The sequence below is a fragment of the Amblyomma maculatum genome, chromosome 2 (genome assembly GCF_055883805.1).
Source record: "Amblyomma maculatum isolate TAMU_Amacu chromosome 2, ASM5588380v1, whole genome shotgun sequence".
NCBI lineage: Eukaryota > Metazoa > Arthropoda > Arachnida > Ixodida > Ixodidae > Amblyomma > Amblyomma maculatum.
In genome coordinates, this window is record NC_139345.1 from 93,589,097 (window position 1) to 93,606,377 (window position 17,281).

At 45.9% G+C, this 17,281-nt stretch overlaps 1 protein-coding gene across 1 annotated transcript in view; it reads right to left on the minus strand.

Moving 5' to 3' along the window:
• The window catches only part of LOC146199282 (acidic mammalian chitinase-like), a 38,839-nt gene that overhangs the window by 9,005 nt on the left and 12,553 nt on the right, over positions 1-17,281 (minus strand). Inside the window, exons 3-6 of the mRNA XM_084594744.1 lie at positions 12,135-12,261; positions 8,743-8,867; positions 6,439-6,568; positions 5,363-5,533 (exon numbers count right to left, since the gene is read on the minus strand). Of these exons, the coding sequence (XP_084450870.1) occupies positions 5,363-5,533; positions 6,439-6,568; positions 8,743-8,867; positions 12,135-12,261 (553 nt within the window). The remainder of the gene's footprint in view (positions 1-5,362; positions 5,534-6,438; positions 6,569-8,742; positions 8,868-12,134; positions 12,262-17,281) is intronic.

Consider the following 17,281-nt stretch of genomic DNA (forward strand, 5'->3'; position numbering starts at 1 on the left):
ACCAATTATTATAACGTATAGTTTTACATACATGTTGTGAATGTCACTTTTTGATCATAAGGCAGCGTACATACTAAAGTTATGTCGAAGTTTGAGTAACGTACATTATCCTGACATGGAATTGACAAGGATTGAACAAAATAAAGATGGTGCTTAATTTATGCCAGCACTGGTCAAAACGCGCACATACGAAGACAAAAGTGATCCTCAGAATAGCCTGCAATGCATAAGCAAATATAGTCTCTTTAAGGCAACAGATTACAAGGAGAAGATAATGTATATATAAAAAGTCCGCGATGCCGCCTTTTTGCGAACATTATGCAAATACATTCGCTAAAATAAATGCATGCTAAAGCTCAAGAAGGCGCTTTTCCGGAACCGATTCATATGTAGCTTTAATATTGCATGCACCTGGTTAACAGGAAGCAGCAGGATTCAATAGACTATGCAAATTACCAATGTAACATACTATGCTACAAAATTCCGCCCGCCTTTTCCGGGCGACTCGTGGCTGGCTCAAACCACTTACCTCGTGGGCGTGCTAACCATGGCCCTAGTACAGTGAATTAGTTTGTCGACGTTTGGCTGCCGAGCGTTGGGTGCCGATTAATTCCCTGCCATTTGCCGATTGTGGGCTGCAAGTTTGACCGTCTATTAATCAGCCTAATTGGCAGCCAGCCAGCAGAAGCCAGGCCCACCTTTGGGCCTGCATTTGCTGGCTGATAATGCCGGCCGCTGAGCTGTGGCCAGTAATTTACCACCAGTCTGCGGTTGTCCAAATTCGGTTGGTTTATGCGTAACACATTAGTGAACATGTGAAATTCGCTTACATGCAGTTAATAAGGTATAATTACATTTCTCGGTCACACTGTTTCAGATTCCGTTTCATGTGGCCGAACCAAGGTTCCGACGTCACTAGCTAGTATGATATTACAGTAAGCATATAAGAGCAAAAGTTGCTATATATTCGCTGTTTTGTAGTTTTACGTCAAGCCGCCAAGCAAACCCTTACTCTAAGCTGCTATAATAATAACAATAATAATAAAAATAATTCGTTCGAACGAAAGGAAACGCGCAGTATCTGTCACACTTGTTTTGTGGACACCCGACCGCACCGTAAGTGAAGGTGGGAGTGAAAGTAGAAAGAGAGAAATAAAAGCTGTAGTGGGGGGGGGGGGGGGGGGGGGGGGGGGCTTGGGAGTAATTTTGACCACCTAGGGATCTTTAACGTGCACTGACATCGCACAGCACACGGACGTCACTTCGTTTCGTTTCCATCGAAACCCAGCCGCCAGCGGTCGGGATCGAACCCGAGTATTCCGGCACAGTAGTGGGGCATCTTAACCACTCCATGAGAATTGCATCGACTGGACATAGATCTATAGCAATTTTTGTGGGCCTCACGTGATCTCATGCCTGACTGTGACGTTGAGCTTTCTTTCGGCAATCTGAAACCGAAACGGAAGCAGTGCGGGAGAAAAAAATGCATTTATGAATTATTTACTCGGAGTATAAAGCGAATTTCACACGGAGATACGGAGATGTTTACTAACGTTGCCGCATGACTTTCGGGATCCGGTCAGGTGGCAGATGGTGACCAGCCACAGATGGAGAGCTTTATTTGTTGAGCCAGCAAGGTTAGTCGAGCAACTTAGCATATATGTCGCGTTCAATATGAATAAAGCTGCAATATAATCGTTTTTACATTCGTTGGGGTGGCGCTGCTTGAGGCAAGCTGCCATTGTAAATTGAAATGACAAATCAGCAATTATATCGCTGTACGTGTTTCATACGTCACGTGACCTATACGTCATAGCCATCGCCTGGGTACTGGAACTGAAGCAGGCGAGGGAAAATATTACATTATACTTTTAGTGCTCGTAAGCGAATGCCACGCGGGGACCCATGTATATCAATGTCTTCTGCATCACTACAAAAGTACTAAACACGCAACCAAAAAAAAAAATTGTTTTAATACTCTTTTAACGTCTTAAGGCACGTAAGTCCAACTGTATCACGATTATGTGCCTGTTCTTGCTATACTGCTGCCCTCACATTCCGTTCTTTTACTTGGCACCTGTCTCATGGCTGTGCAGTCAAGCTGTGTGAAACACGCGGAACGCAAAAGCGCGCAAAAAGGGCGATGGGTGTTTCTACTGCAGGGCTTCGACATCGCGGAACTTGCTGGAAGACGCCTTGGTAGGGTAGTAAGATTTACCTACGATTAAAATGAAGACAACGTATACTTTCCTCTGCGCCGCCGGGGTGGTGCAGTGGTAAGACGCCCGACTACTGTACCGGAGTACCCGGGTTCGAACCCGACCTCGGCGGCTGCGTTTCGATGGAGGCGAAACGAAGAGGCGTCGTGTGCTGTGCGATGTCAGCGCACGTTAAAGATCCCCAGGTGGTCGAAATTACTCTGTAGCCCTCCACTATGGCTCCTCTTTCTCTCTTTCCACTTTAATTCCCACCTTCCTCCTTTCCCTTACAGCGCGGTTCAGGTGTCCACAGAGCAAGTGTGACAGATGCTGCGCCTTTCCCTTCCTGTGAACCAATTATTATTATTATTATTATTTTTATTATTATACTTTTCTTTGTATCAAACAGCCCCACTATATTTCACGACGTATTCACTTTCGTATTCTAGTGGTGTTTTCTTTTCCTGGAGGGGGGGGGGGGGGGGGGTAAGGGGGAGGTTGCAGTCGAAACGATATGGTGGGCTTCGGAGTATTTTAAAGCCACTACACGATCAACTTCGCCCTTCTTTCGTCGCATGTACAGCGCGTTGCACAATTACTGGCGTGCTGTAGACTGGTTCTCCCATCTAATACCAAATTTGTTTGGGGTACTTGCCTGATTCGATCAGAAGTCGGATGCTCCCACTGTGTGCGGCAGCGGCGATGCAAGACGCGAGCGATGTCGCCGGCATCGCCGCCGTCGCATACAATGGGAACATCCGACTTTTGATCAAATCAGGCCAGTACCCGAAACAAATTTGGTATTAAAAAATACTGACGACAAAATGCCATCTCTGTGTGAAATTTGAGCTGCGAGGATTCCGCGCTTTAACTGGGAGAATCGTTCTACAGCGCGCCGGTAATTGTGAAACGCGCGGTATTTACTGAGATATATATTGCTTAAAAAGGTTGGTTTGAAGTGTTTACGTGATTTCAGATCATATTGTTACGAGTGGAAATCACGCACCAGTGGGAAACACCACTCTGGAATCGATGCACTCAACGTCGGCTTCGTCCACACATACAGACACTTCGTTCTTCATTTGCTGAATGCCAGCATGGTACACCACATAACAGTCAAATACACCACATTTACTGGGGGATCGCATTCGAGCATTGTCGTTTGATAGTTTAAAACACACACACACACACACACACACACACACACACACACACACACACACACACACACACACACACACACACACACACACACACACACACACACACGCACGCACGCACGCACGCACGCACGCACGCACGCACGCACGCACGCACGCACGCACGCACGCGCACACACACACACACACACACACACACACACACACACACACACACACACACACACACACACACACACACACACACACACACACACACACACACACACACACACACACACACACACACACACACACACACACACACACACACACACACACACACACACACACACACACACACACACACACACACACACACACACACACACACACACACACACACACACACACACACACACACCGGGGTGGCGCAGTGGTTACGGCGCTCGACTGCTGTTCCCAAGGATGCGGAATCGAATCCCGGTCTCGGCGGCCGCTTTTCGATGGAGGCGAAAAGCAAGGCGCTGGGTGTGCTGTGCGATGTCAGTGCACGGTAAAGAACCCCAGGTGGTCGCAATTCCCGGAGTCCTCCACTACGGCGCCTATTGCAGCCTGAGTCGCTTTGGGACGTTAAACCCTTCAAACCCAAACACACGCACACACACGCACGCACGCACACGCAAGCTCGCACGCGCATCGTGACTCGATTCACACCTGTTCTTTGTCGCGCAGAGCGTTTCTTATTTGCCTGCTGTAAATCACACTATACTATACCCTCTCATGCAGCGGCCGTACGTGGCTCGAATTCTTTCTTAAGTTTTCTTCGCTGTCATTCGTATTCCTTGAATGGCTCCGAGGCACACTGCGCAGTTTGATGCACCCAGCGCGACGTATAATGCTGCACAGAACTGTGTCGCCTATAATTATGAATGTGCGTATAACTGGAATTGGGAGCAACCACTGATATCTTTCACTAAAAAAAAAAATGTTGTTCATCCTGCCGTTCTCGCTAATGTCCTGTATTCATTTCAACGCAATAACACGTGAACATGAAGAGGACAAAAAAGAAAAATGACATTTAAGCCGACTGCGAGTGTGTTGCACTGGAATAAAAACTCCACGTGTGCCGTCTGTCCAAGAGAGCTACGGCTAGGTTGACGAGGGCGGTTAGCTGCTGTGGGTTAGGCTCCCCAGTCACGTCCACTGAGCTGGAAGCGTCCAAATTGGGCAAACTCAGGCGCGTCGGGTCTGATCAATGACAGCGAAGGACGATGCATGTTGTCTGTTGCGCTGTGCACGCCAGACCAAGAACTTGACAAATGTGAGGTTGGTCCCAATCACCTTTCACATATATAACTTTCGGTTGAAGTCCATTTTCCTGCGCAGTTTACATTTCATATCAACAGACTGTCTTCCGAACCGGACGTGCGCGCTGTCGGTAAGTTAATGCGAGCAAATTGTGTAAAGAGACACGTGCGTGAGCAGGGATCAAAAGTGGGCAAACGGTTTTCTTATGCCGGTGCATCTTTGGCCTTATATCCCCCCGGATATATCCCTCCGGATATTGCCGGATATGCAATGCGCATATCCGGCACCTTTGTGCAAACGAGCACAGCGTGAAAAGGATACAAAAACAGAGCGATGAGCATTTGTTCTGTTAATTTTTAGGCAATGCTATGTATTACACACGAGCGAAGCCTAAAAGTATTAACGACAGTGCTGAGTGTAGGCCGCGCCTGTGTGCCTTTTGTGCTCTCCTTCTCTGTTTGCGCCATAGGATACACATCATGCACATTCAAAACCAGCTAAGGATGCCATTTCGGTATCTATGTAGGATGTCGTCTACGTATCTCGGATGCAACCTAGAGGTAACAATTACGTTTTATCTGCCGCTCTGGCCGCGCGACAAAACAACCAGCAGCTGGACTTCTAAAGACACTTCATGAGAGAAACTGTGACATGTTAATAAAATCATAAAGGCGGACACCACGATCAAGAAAAGGATTCCACACAGAAGCGTACCCATACGTAGTCGACGGAGCCGTCAGCCCCTGGGCCTACGCCAGTGGTCGGCGCGTCGAAGCCGTGTAACTGGGGCCGTAGCAGCGTGTATGTACGCCCATACACCGACAGCCCCACGTTGAGCTTTGAGCGGTCGGCGCCCCGCTGTACCCAGTATTCAGCGGACCAGGCCTATGAAGAGAATACAGTTAGGGCTCGATTGTTTTGATGTTGGGTACGCATGGGGAGCGGAGAGACCTAATCAAGATGTACCTAGTGCGACCGTTTTTATTTGGTCTCCCGATTCGATACAAGCGTAGCGAACACGCAGGGCAGTGTGAGAACGACAAGGCCCGCGCGTGGTGTCCCGTTCCTTACTTCCTGTGTCCGTCTCCATTTCGTTCATAGCGCACAAAAACGCTCTTGTCCTTTTCCCTTATTCGTCTTTCGTCCCATCTTTGGTGCGCGGTGAGCAAGATCAATACGCACAAACTCGCACAATTTTCTGCTTTACTGAATGTGTCTGCCTGCTTTTGGCATAAGTCTTTCCTTATGCAAATTCTGATACTTCACTGTGCAGTTCTATTACGTGCGTGCACAAATGTTTTCCCGCACCAGCGCACCAGTGAGCGAAGAAATACGCATGTGCCTATGGAAGGTGACACGGCCCGGCACTGATTGGTTGGTGGGTTGTGTGATGTCACGGGGTCACGTGACATTGTTGAGTTGTCAGGAGCTTTACGGCTGAGATTGTAACTTTAAGCCCGAGACGTACACACTACCTCTTGGTCACGCATATCTCTTCGTACAGCTGGCAAATGGGAGCCATTAACGCTTACGCATGATACCCTTAAAGGTGCAGCTTAGGTGCTCCCAGATATTTTTCGCAGTTACAGTACACGTGATTAAGGCACGCTGTGCCACCAGGGTCCACGAATACACTTACAACACCCGCTGTTTCGCAGACTAGTTCAATTTCATTATACTTAGATCGTGTTCCTGCTTATGGTGTTTTGGCTGATATCTAAATTTCTGTTATTTTTCGGTTTACATTCAATAAGAAAAAGTTCCGCATAGAAAAGGAGAGCCCAACTTACCACATGAAGAGTAGCGAAAATGCCCTTCTCTACATTGCGTCTTAAGAGAGGGCTATTGTGCCCCGTGAAGGGCAGATAAGGCTGGTACATGTGGTAGTCATAAGACATTAGATTGATGAAATCGCAGTACCTGCAATACAAAAAGCAGCAATGAAAGGTGTAACGCTCGGTAACCGGATAGAAACCTTTTTTACCTTTTTTTTTTCTCGCAAGCAATAACAGAATAGTAGCGATTGCCTGATAACCAAGTTTGCCCTACCAGTGTAGGTTCGTATTTTCTTGAACCGTCAGCCCTCCCCCCCCCCCTTTTTTTTTTCTTTTTGTTGGAAACACGTCCGTACGCAAGGCGAAGTAGGTTTCTAATCAAGAAGACTGGGGTACGCTGGCAGACTACCGAACGAAGAGTTTAAGATTTCAAAATGATTCACCACAATTAGAAACGCGCGCATAGACGAAAGAGGTGATTGGCCGTTGACAACTAAAGGACAAAGTAACTGTGGTGTGTTTGGGCAAGAGTGAAATAAAAGCTAGCAGCACACGCGATTCAAAAGTTACTTTTGGAGAATAAGGCAGCTAAACACAATGTCGCTGCATATCATGCGCATTACTTTACTAATTAGTAACTGTGCCATATTTCCTTCTCCTCAGGAATTTCGTTGACATTCATGACCGCATGACTGCGTAACCAAAGATACGTCATCAAAGGCAACTGCTTTCAGTCACAACTGGTCGCGACTGTTGTTTTGCTAACGTGACGGCGTTACCCGTTCAACGATAACTAGCATGCACCGGCTTTGTAGTGGGAGGAAAATTGAAATGATCGAAAAGGTTTGATGTCACACGCCCAGCGGCGAAATATAAAAGTAAATGACATCCGCTGAAAAAGAAGTTTGAGAGGATGAGATGGAAATCAGGACTCTTCCATTCCGGGTCAGATGGGGTACCCAAAGGCCACACGTACATTCGTATATAGTTTGGTTAAAGCGGGAGGTTTGGATCTCATTTCCCTTAATATGGTATTTTATATGACTGTAAGCTAATAGATATGTATGAGATCAGATTGCCAATAATTAAGGAAGGAGTGATTAGACGAATAACAAAGTTGATTTGAGTGAGGGGTGGGAGTAAACAAACAGCGATTCTCTAAAGGATGGTTTGTTCGGTTTACGGGGTTTAACGTCTCAAAGCAACCCAGGCTATGAGAGACACCGTTGTGGTGGGCTGTTAAAATTTCTACCATCTGGGATCCTTTAACGTACACTGACATCGCACAGCACACGGGCGCCTTGATTTTGGCCTCCGTCGAAAAGCGGCCGCCGCGGCAAGGATTCGATCCCGCGTCTTTGGGCAGATCAACCACTGCACCACCGCGGCGGGGCGACTCTTTAAAGGAGCCGCTGGCGGGAGTCATTAACGCTATCGCACCATACCCTTATCGGGCAACTTAGTTGTTTTTTTTCCTCCATAATCTGAGTAATTAACTGCATCACATTCCCTGGCGTTCCCTGTTCCGACACAGCAAACCCTTATTCAATATTCCATGTAGACCTGTTTTTTTTTTTTTTATTAAGAAAACAGAAAATCAAAGGCGAGACTGATTCCGTGGCCAAAAACGGCGTTCTATTTGACGAATTGATGGCGTCATATACAGTACCGAAAAAATCATCATCATCATAACCAGCTGGACTATACCTACTGTAGGGTAATGACCTCTCCCATATTCCTCCAATCAAACCGGTTTTGTACTAACTTCATGCACTTGACATCTGCGAAATCCTTAATCTCCTCCTCCCACCATGCTGCCCCTGCTACGCTGGTCTTCCTTTGGAATACGATTTGTTGTCCGTAGCGAGGAAGTTCTTAATAAATCACGAGGAAGTTCATAAAACGTACAGCTAAGGTATGACCTAATGAATACCTCAAAATTTGTTGTTCACATAGGCAGCGGGTAGTAAAGTGGGTATAATGTTTGTGACGTCACAGACGCTGTGTCGCCTGCAGATATCGACTGAACAGAGGCCACAAAAACGCCACATTTTGAAACCGAGTAGTGCACGAATGAATTACCGCACGTCTTCCAAGTTTCGTAAACTGCACCAGGACGGACAGAAAATCCATACAGTGAATGTTTTGTCAGAATGTGCGAATGTCGAAAAAAATCAAGGAGTTGTCCTTTAAATGCGGATCTTAAGTATCCTCTGAATTATCGTTGTATATAATCTGCTGTCACATTCGGACAGCACAGCTCGCACGTGTATGTGCATCTTCGTGGCTGCTTGATCTCCCTTTCGTGCAAGTGCTTACCTCGAGATGAGCCTGGCGTCGTAGCCTTGATTTATGAGCTCCTCGGTTCCCGGCACAGCTATTGACAGCAAGAGCTGGTTCCGGTGACCCGTTCTCGATTCGCTGCTGAAGACTTCGCGGGCTTCCTGAAAAACACAGTCCCCGTGTCCGCATTGGATTGGTTACTATCTGCTTAACGTGTTAGTGGGTCCTTAGCTCGCTACCGCATGAAACATTTATACCGTTTAAGCTTAGAAAACATCGGCATGACTGTACTATCACTTGGACTCCGGGACATAAGGGACTGTGAGGAGGTATAGAAATGGCACATCACTCATTCCCGCGCAGTTATCGACCGGGAGGAGCAGGGTCAGCTGATCATTTCTTCGAGCACTCAAGAAGACCTCTTAAAAGACGTGATACTGTGCAAGAAGTTCAACTTAAGACAGCATGAATACTCAACCTGAATGGAAGCTTATGACTGAAGGAGACTCCAAAAATACTTGTCTGGAACTATCCAAGCTAAGTAGGATATATCCGACTAATTACGGCTCGAATACTCGTGGCGCAGGAAAGGGACTGCACTAATGCGCATATCGTGGCAATACTCATTAAATCCTTCAAGCGAGGATTATGTAAAGTCGACCGTGGAGCAACGGAAGGCTCTGCTGAATATTGGCCGTTTGGAAGATCAACGGGCCCTAATTCAGTGCGTCCGATATGCAGTAAGGGACAGCGGAGTCCTGGCCTAGGGGACCGACCATTAGACTCCAGCAATATTCTACTCGATAGCGAAGAAAGTTTATTCACTCATTCATACGCTTGTGTAAATTGCAAAGTTCAGCGCTAGCTTTAAATGTCAATTTAAAAACAAAATGCCTGCGTCTTTCATCTTCCTTAGACTGTTATTTATTATAGGCCAAGTGTTCGCCCACTGCATAACTGCTACTGCACATTTCCTTTTCTTATAACTAGCAACAATGATTACTACAATCACTGCTTAAATCATCACGTTGACGTGCACTCTATGACAGTGACAAAGCGAGTGCTCTCGTGCCTGGAGATATGAACAAAGCGTGAAGCATCGCAAGCACAGACATGTGTTAGATACTTTCAGTTTTCCGTGTTGTGCTGCACGGCGCAGACACTGTCAGTTCTTGAGTTTCGCCGACTCAGTCACTTTGACAGTTCAGCGACCTTTACGTTCGTGAAATATGCGGCCACATACTTAAGACTATTTCTCTTAGTGTGATGTGCACGAGGAAACATGGCCATCACCTAGCCAGGTGATGACCAAGCGGTGACCTTGGGTGATACATGGCGCAGTGAAGCTTTCACTTCAAAACTGAAAGGGCACTTAAGCTCTGGCTTTAAGGTTATGTCACGATACGCTAATGGTTCCCGTCTGCGGCTCCCGTTAAACATCCTCGTTCACGTACTTTCACGTTTTTACTTGTTTAATCTGTGATATCTAAATTTGTGCCTCCACTACCTCGCACCTATTGCTCATCATAATAGGCAAACTACACAGAAAGAGCTCCTGACATAGGTACCTACAAAGCTATATTTAAAAGAGCGAATATATGTGCCTGTCTGACATAGGAGTAGCCTATAACTGTGATACTAATTGCCCAATAGTCCTGAAAATTTTGATATCCATCTCACTCCCTCTTCTAAAGAAAAACCCCGAGTTGGCACCTCCTGCCATGTCAAGTGACCTCGTGACGTCACACAACCTACGAACTCCTTTCCTCTTTCCTATTTTGTTTTAGCGATTTGTTGTGTTCTGTTCATGTTTCACATTTTTCAGTGTTTTTATGTACTTTCCCACTCCCCTCTGCAATGCTTCGCCCTGAGGGTATAATAAATAATAATAATAATAAAAAACTAATCAGTATACGGTCATGTCACCTGCCAACTAGCTAACACCAGGAAGTGTTATGGCAGTGATGTTTTGCTCACAGCACCGACAACTTTAATAACGTCGACAACATCGGATTTTCTCCAGAACGGGGCCATTATAGTTATGTCTCGTTAAAAGATAAGATAGCATCGATAATGCCAATAAGTTCTAGCTGGAGGATATCAGGGAGTTCTAAGAACGGGCCACTGCTGAAGCTGAGAGGGTCAGGGGATGATCGATGATACAGAATTGCTGATTGTGTGAAAGCCGTCAGTGTGCCCAGTGACGGACGGTGATCTTAACCGCATGTCGCCCGGCGACAACGTTCCGCAGGATCAGATAGATGCGTAGTTTGGACACTCGCAAGGAAGAGGGGTCCCAAGAAAAACGGTGGTTTTAACTATTCGAAGTTTAAGAACTATTTGAAGTTTGAACTAGTTGATTCTCTTTCATCATTATGAAACAGCGCTACCGGACGAAGATGAGAACAAGAAGTATAATATACAGACGGCGCTTACGGGGACACAGATAAAGATATAGCACAGCTTTCGCTGAAGCAGCACGGAATTCTCGCAGCTATCACAAGCCAACAGAAAGCATGGACTGAAACCCACGGAGTCGATTTTGTGAGCAGGGCTAAATAACATGCTGATACTGTGTTTTTATTGGGGCAGTACAAATACGCTCGCTATAATTGTGAGACAGCGCCGCACAGTTGGGTTTTTGCATCGAGTATGGTATCGACGTTTGGACATAGTTCCGTTCTTCACATACACTCAACCCAGTTTACTACGCTTGATTTACCGCTTCAGTTTGGCTGTTGTCTCCATTATTAATGCTTGTAAATTATTGTCAATTAGAAGGCCCATCGTCTGCCAAGATGTAAAGTGAGATTATGAGAGCACTTACACTGTGAAAATAAAGAGTGAAAAATCAAGTCGAGCTTCGAGCTGCGTTTGCTTTCATATTAATGCGACAGCACTACAAGTTCCGTTCGCTAGAAAAGCTTGCGTGCGTGTCACGAAAAATCACCATTGCTCGAGGGTGGTTGCGTGGTCTCGTGACTGAGTCGTGAGGTCACACATTGTGTCACATGACTGTGCGACGTCTTTGACGTCGTGACATGACCGGGAGCTGGTTTGTCGGCGGGGTATATGACGTCATCAGGCAATGACATGAAACGAGTTTACAAGTGCGCTAGCAGATGCGCTGGCCACGTGACATCGCCTAGAGCGCTGGCATAAGTGAAATAGCATAAGTGAAAGAAAACAAAAAAGCAATAAAAGTAGTGAGAACGGGCATGTTGGGCTGCAATGACAGAAACCTGCAACAGCAACGTTGTTTCTGATGCTGCCGCATTGCAATCTTAACGGGACTTAGATGTACCCATAAGTTATTATGAAATGAAAATTCTTCTAACTGGCGACTGAAATCTACGAAGACGCTCCGTCATAAACGAAGCATGACGTTCCAAAGTTGCTGGAAGCATTGCAAGAACGACGAGGGTCACCTTGAGGAGGAGGCCTAAGTTCTCCCGGTCCTGTTCCGGAGGAGCGCCCTGACCAGGGAATTCCCAGTCGAGGTCCAGGCCGTCAAACCCATGCTTCCGCAGTAGTGCCACGGCGGACTCCAGAAATCTGTTGGAGGAGAGAACGCGTGATTGGGCAGGAAGCGCCACAGAATCGCCCGATGGAGGCGATCGTAGTGGTTTTCACATCTACGGAAACCTCTTTCAGAGGCTCGACGTGATCTGTTGGCAGAGCGGGACAGGTGGGTGGGTGAAGAAGGCATGGACTGCTCTCTGTTCATGAAAGGGGGGGGGGGGGGGGGGTCAGCGTGGTCTGTGTGCACGATCGCAGACGTGTTAAATTATATTCTAAAAGGCCTTGCGGCGGCTGCAAACAAGAGTTACAAGTTCCCGTGGCAACAGCCTTGCGGTGTTTGTCTGTGGCAACGTGATGCCGCACCACTGTCTTTTATAGTCGCTGGTAGCTTACAAATAAAAAAGTGCCCAATCTATCAGTACAGCGCCTGAGCGATTGAATCACTGCGTAGGGGAATTTAGGCCTGTCGGTACTTTTCCGGCAGTGAAAAATAGTTCGTGAAATACCTCTTTTCCGTCTACAATGCATCTTTCTCCCCACAAAGTAAGGCTTCTAGCAACTACATTTAGAATTGGGAGTGCACAAACTTCTGCACATCGCAAACGTGCTGCATGGCGTGTGAGCATTTTAAACTCTGCCTCTGGACAAATAAAGAAATTTAGCATAGAGGAGACGTACTAGCGCAGACTGATACATGGTTACCGTAGAGCTACTACACAGGCTTTGCGAATTTTATAAGGTAACTGTAGCTTATTGGACGCCTCCTGTGCAGGCGTACTAATAAGGCAGGGGCAAGGTATGGCCACTGCGCATGAGGGTTACGGTAAACTGGTGTGCGTCTACGGTAGTACATATCCGGTATGCTAGCTTTCTTCAATATTTGCAGCGTCATTGTCGTGAGCTAGATTTGTCACCGCGTAGACTCACCTTGAAGGTGACCTCGGCAAACTCTATAGCATGCACCGTTTCATGGAACTATTTTGTGAGCTAGTTGATAGCGTTTATTTATAAACGTTTAAAGAGTTGGTTGCAAACCTACATGTATGCGGCTGAAGAAAGTAGAAAATCGAAAGGGCCGAAGTTAAAGCTTTCCTTTCTGTGCACTTTATGCTGCGCCCTTGTTAGGCACCGCCCATTGTTCATGTACTAAAGTATAGCATTTATGCACTCGATTTCATGCGTAAGAGTGTTAAGGTCTGCCTGAATAAAACTCGGGTTTCAAACGATATACGGTCGTTGCCCGACATTCTTGTTTTTGCCCCTCTATTCCCTTCTTCATAGTTCCTGTCTCTTGTTTATCTCTTCGCTCGAGTTATGAGATTGACGTGAAGTTTATAGCCCGAGGGCCCCTTGACATCTCATTCGTGCTTGCTGCACACCTGTGGAAACTTTCCAATGCCTCGCTCCCAAAGGGAAGCCAATCGCCCCTGCGTCATATATGACTTGACAGTCATGTGCACGCCCCGCGCGACGCTTTGTTTCCCGAGGACATCCCGTGCTCTTGCTTTAACTCTATAAAGAACAAAATGCATTTTTACGTCATCTGACGACGATTGCAATGGCGAAGAGGAATTCCCGACGGGTGGTATGCCTTCCATGCCTTTCTACCAACTGCAAACACGTCTCGGCATCGAACATGCATGCTCCTGGATACGGCTGTGCGCAGGAAACTTCGGCTCTTCCGTCTGCCTTATTAAAAGCTGCGAAGAAGGCACGCGAACAAGGAGTAAAAACAAGGTGCTTTTAACCTTTTGGAGTATTTGCTACGCTAAGAGCAGCTGTCACTTCTCAAATTTACGGGGCCTCACTGGGATGCTGCGTTCGATCAGTCCTCTTCAAGATCGAAGCGTCAAGTGGAATATAAGGCTTGCGAAAGAGAAACGGAAGGTCCGCGCCGACAACGCCAACGAAGGAGCTCTCGCAAATAAGTCGCAGACTGCATGTGCCACCCGACAGCACAGAGAACAATGGGCAAAGCGAAAACAAACTTGTCAAATAACGGCGATAAGGTACTGTGAATATAATGTGAAAGTCGAAAGAAAAAAGAAAAAAAAAAGAAAAACACGTCAGCTCTTCCTTTCGTTTTATGCTGGCTGCTTTAGGTTTCATAACAAAGGTGCATAGCGATGAACAATGAGTTTGATAAAAATATTCCTAACGAACTGCGTTTTGTTCATCAGCATTTAACACTTAGAAACGGTAGTGCAGAATGTGTCCGTACTCCATATGCGACACCGCATTCTCAAAACTGAGACCTGATGGGCTGGCTTTTCTCATACTCCGTATAGTTGCAAATAAACAAGCGGCTGGAAGCCAGCGATATGTGTGCGGTCTCTGCTGCGTGCTGTCGCCGCGCTAACCGCGCTACTTGGCATGCAGCCTGTGCTAAGTCGTCAACACTTGCTGTGACGTATACCAGGATATGGCGGCACCCATATTGCTTGACACTTGCGGAGGCCCGATTATACACTGATAGAAACGCTAGTTGCATGACTAATGAGTATTTTCTTGTGCACAGAATGTGGTAGCAATATGGTTGTTACCTCTTTCTTTCCTTACCGAGGGGAAAATGAGTGTTTTGGTTTCGGTAGTCTTTTATTATGTGATAGTTACTATATTTATTGTTTCTCTATTGTGTGATAGTTACTAGATTTATTGTTTTATGTAACGCATCAGATGGAAGCTAAATAAACGCGATTTTTAGCTGTACAAGATTGAACTATAAAATATTTGTTTCAACAGAAAATTTAGTTGCCAATCAAAAGAGTTTACAAATATAATTGAATAAAACTTGTAAAATTTCGCTTGAACCTAATAAAAAGAAAGTTAACTTTTCTGGCCTCTGATTGGCCACTATCTGTAAAAAAAAAAAAAAAAAAAAAAAAAAAAAAAAAAAAAAAAACCAAAAACAAAAACAAAAACTAAAAACGCCGAAAATTTTCTAAGTTGAATAGTATTCTTGGCGCAATATAATAATTAGACGAGCAAAACGAGGCCAGCGACCATAATGAAACTAAATGGCGCGCTTACGCTTATGTTCCAGCCTTGTTTCTGTCGTCGCAGCTGTCGAAACTTAATTCTGAAAGTAAAGGCAGCATGTCCAGACCACGACCGTTTTACTGCGCGAAGTCACGAGATTTGTAGCGTTTTCGAGTTGGCCTTTTCTTTTTTTTTTTTCGACTTGTACGCTGCCGCGAATTTCGAACGTGGTCGAAAAAAATCTCACCTCCAGAGAAAAAACCAGAGCAATATTGAAAATGAAACTTCATTTGCCTCATTAGGTGCCAGATGGCGCAGCATGTCCGTAATCAAAGTGGAAGGCTCCGAAATTGGCGTGGAAGTCATTATTAGCTGGATAATAGATGTACCGCATCTTCAGGGTACGTCCAAAATAGGTACGGCGAGAAAAAAAAAAAGAAAGCTACATTGTAAACTAAACTTCAGTTGTCTGATTACGTGCTAAATGTCGCAGCGTGTCCGTAAGCAAAGAGGAAGGCTCCGAAATTGCCACGGGAAGAGATCGTTAGCGAGTTAAAGATGCTCAATGGGCGCGGTAAGAAAATAGTTCAAAATATGCAAAAATGAAAGAGAAAAAAAAAATGGATGTCGGCCGCAGGAGCTACTTTACGTACATTAAGCACCTTGGTTGCGGCTGGCGAAAAAAAAAAAATAGATAAGGAACAACATAGGAAGGCTAAACGGCGTTCTCGATATTGTCACCATTATAATGTTAATTTCTTCTACATCATCAATTGCACTAACGGCGTCTGTATTCTGCTCACAGAAATGTAAGTGATGTCATTTTGCAAAAGTGAAATGCGAGAAATTCATTTCGGCGAGCTTTCAGCTAGGTGCGCATTTTTGAGGTACGCTATTTCAAGCAACATTGTCGCCAAAGAAAATAGAGGACAGCTAAGAATTTTAGTTAAAAAGTCATCTATTCATTAAACCGCCGGGGTGGCGCAGTGGTTACGGCGCTGGACTACTGTTCCCAAGGACGCGGGATCGAATCCCGGCCTCAGCAGCCGCTTTTCGATGGGGGCGAAAAGCAAGGCGTCCGTGTGCTGTGCGATGTCAGTGCACGCTAAAGAACCCCAGGTGGTCGAAATTTCCAGAGTCCTCCACTACGGCGTCTCTCATAGCCTGAGTCGCTTTGGGACGTTAAACCCCACAAACCAAACCAAACCAAACCATCTATTCATTAAGCTTTATAAAGAACATAATGCTTGCTTTTCTCTACAATCTCTCTGCACAGAACACACCCAGGCTCTCTCATAGTTTCTAAACTTACGAATCAGTAGTCAGGAAGAAAAAAAAAAGATCGCCTGGAACATAAATACCGGCTGCTCCAGCTCGGCTTGCGAACTCTGGCTTGTGCGAAAGGTGCGTGGCGACGGAAAGCTAAGGACAGCGCAACATTGAGGACAACTCATCATGACGACAGCACAGCGAGCCATGAGAAGGAAAGTGATATGTGTAACGTTGAGAGACTGGAAACATGCCGAATGGTTCAGTGAAAAAAGACAAGTTAATAATAATTTAGTCGAAGTAAAGAAGAAATAGGTGTGGGTAGGGCACGTAATGCGAAGACAAATTAGCCGATGGTCTTAATGCTAACGGCGTGGATTCCGAGGGAAGACGCGCTTAACAGGGGCGGTAAATTCAAGTGGACTAATAACACTAGCAGGTTTGCATGGCTGTGGCGGCCGTACCGGGCACAGGCGAGGGAAAATTGGAGAAATATGTTTGAGGCCGTTGACTTGCAGTGGGCGCAGTCAGTGACTGGCGATGATGAAGATGATGTATATTTCTTAACATCGTACAGTGTAGCTTGAGCTTGCATAGGGCAATGCTAACCAGAGAATGAGGACAGATGACTGTGCGCCGCAGTGAACGCAACATGGCTCGTGGTAGTCGTTATGTAATGTAGTAGCATTATTATTGACTGCGCGGTATATTAACAATTAAGAGCCCCATACGTCATCTGTGACACCACAGGGAGTAAAATACAAATAAATTTAATTTCTGCTCACACACTGCGCGAATTGCCAAC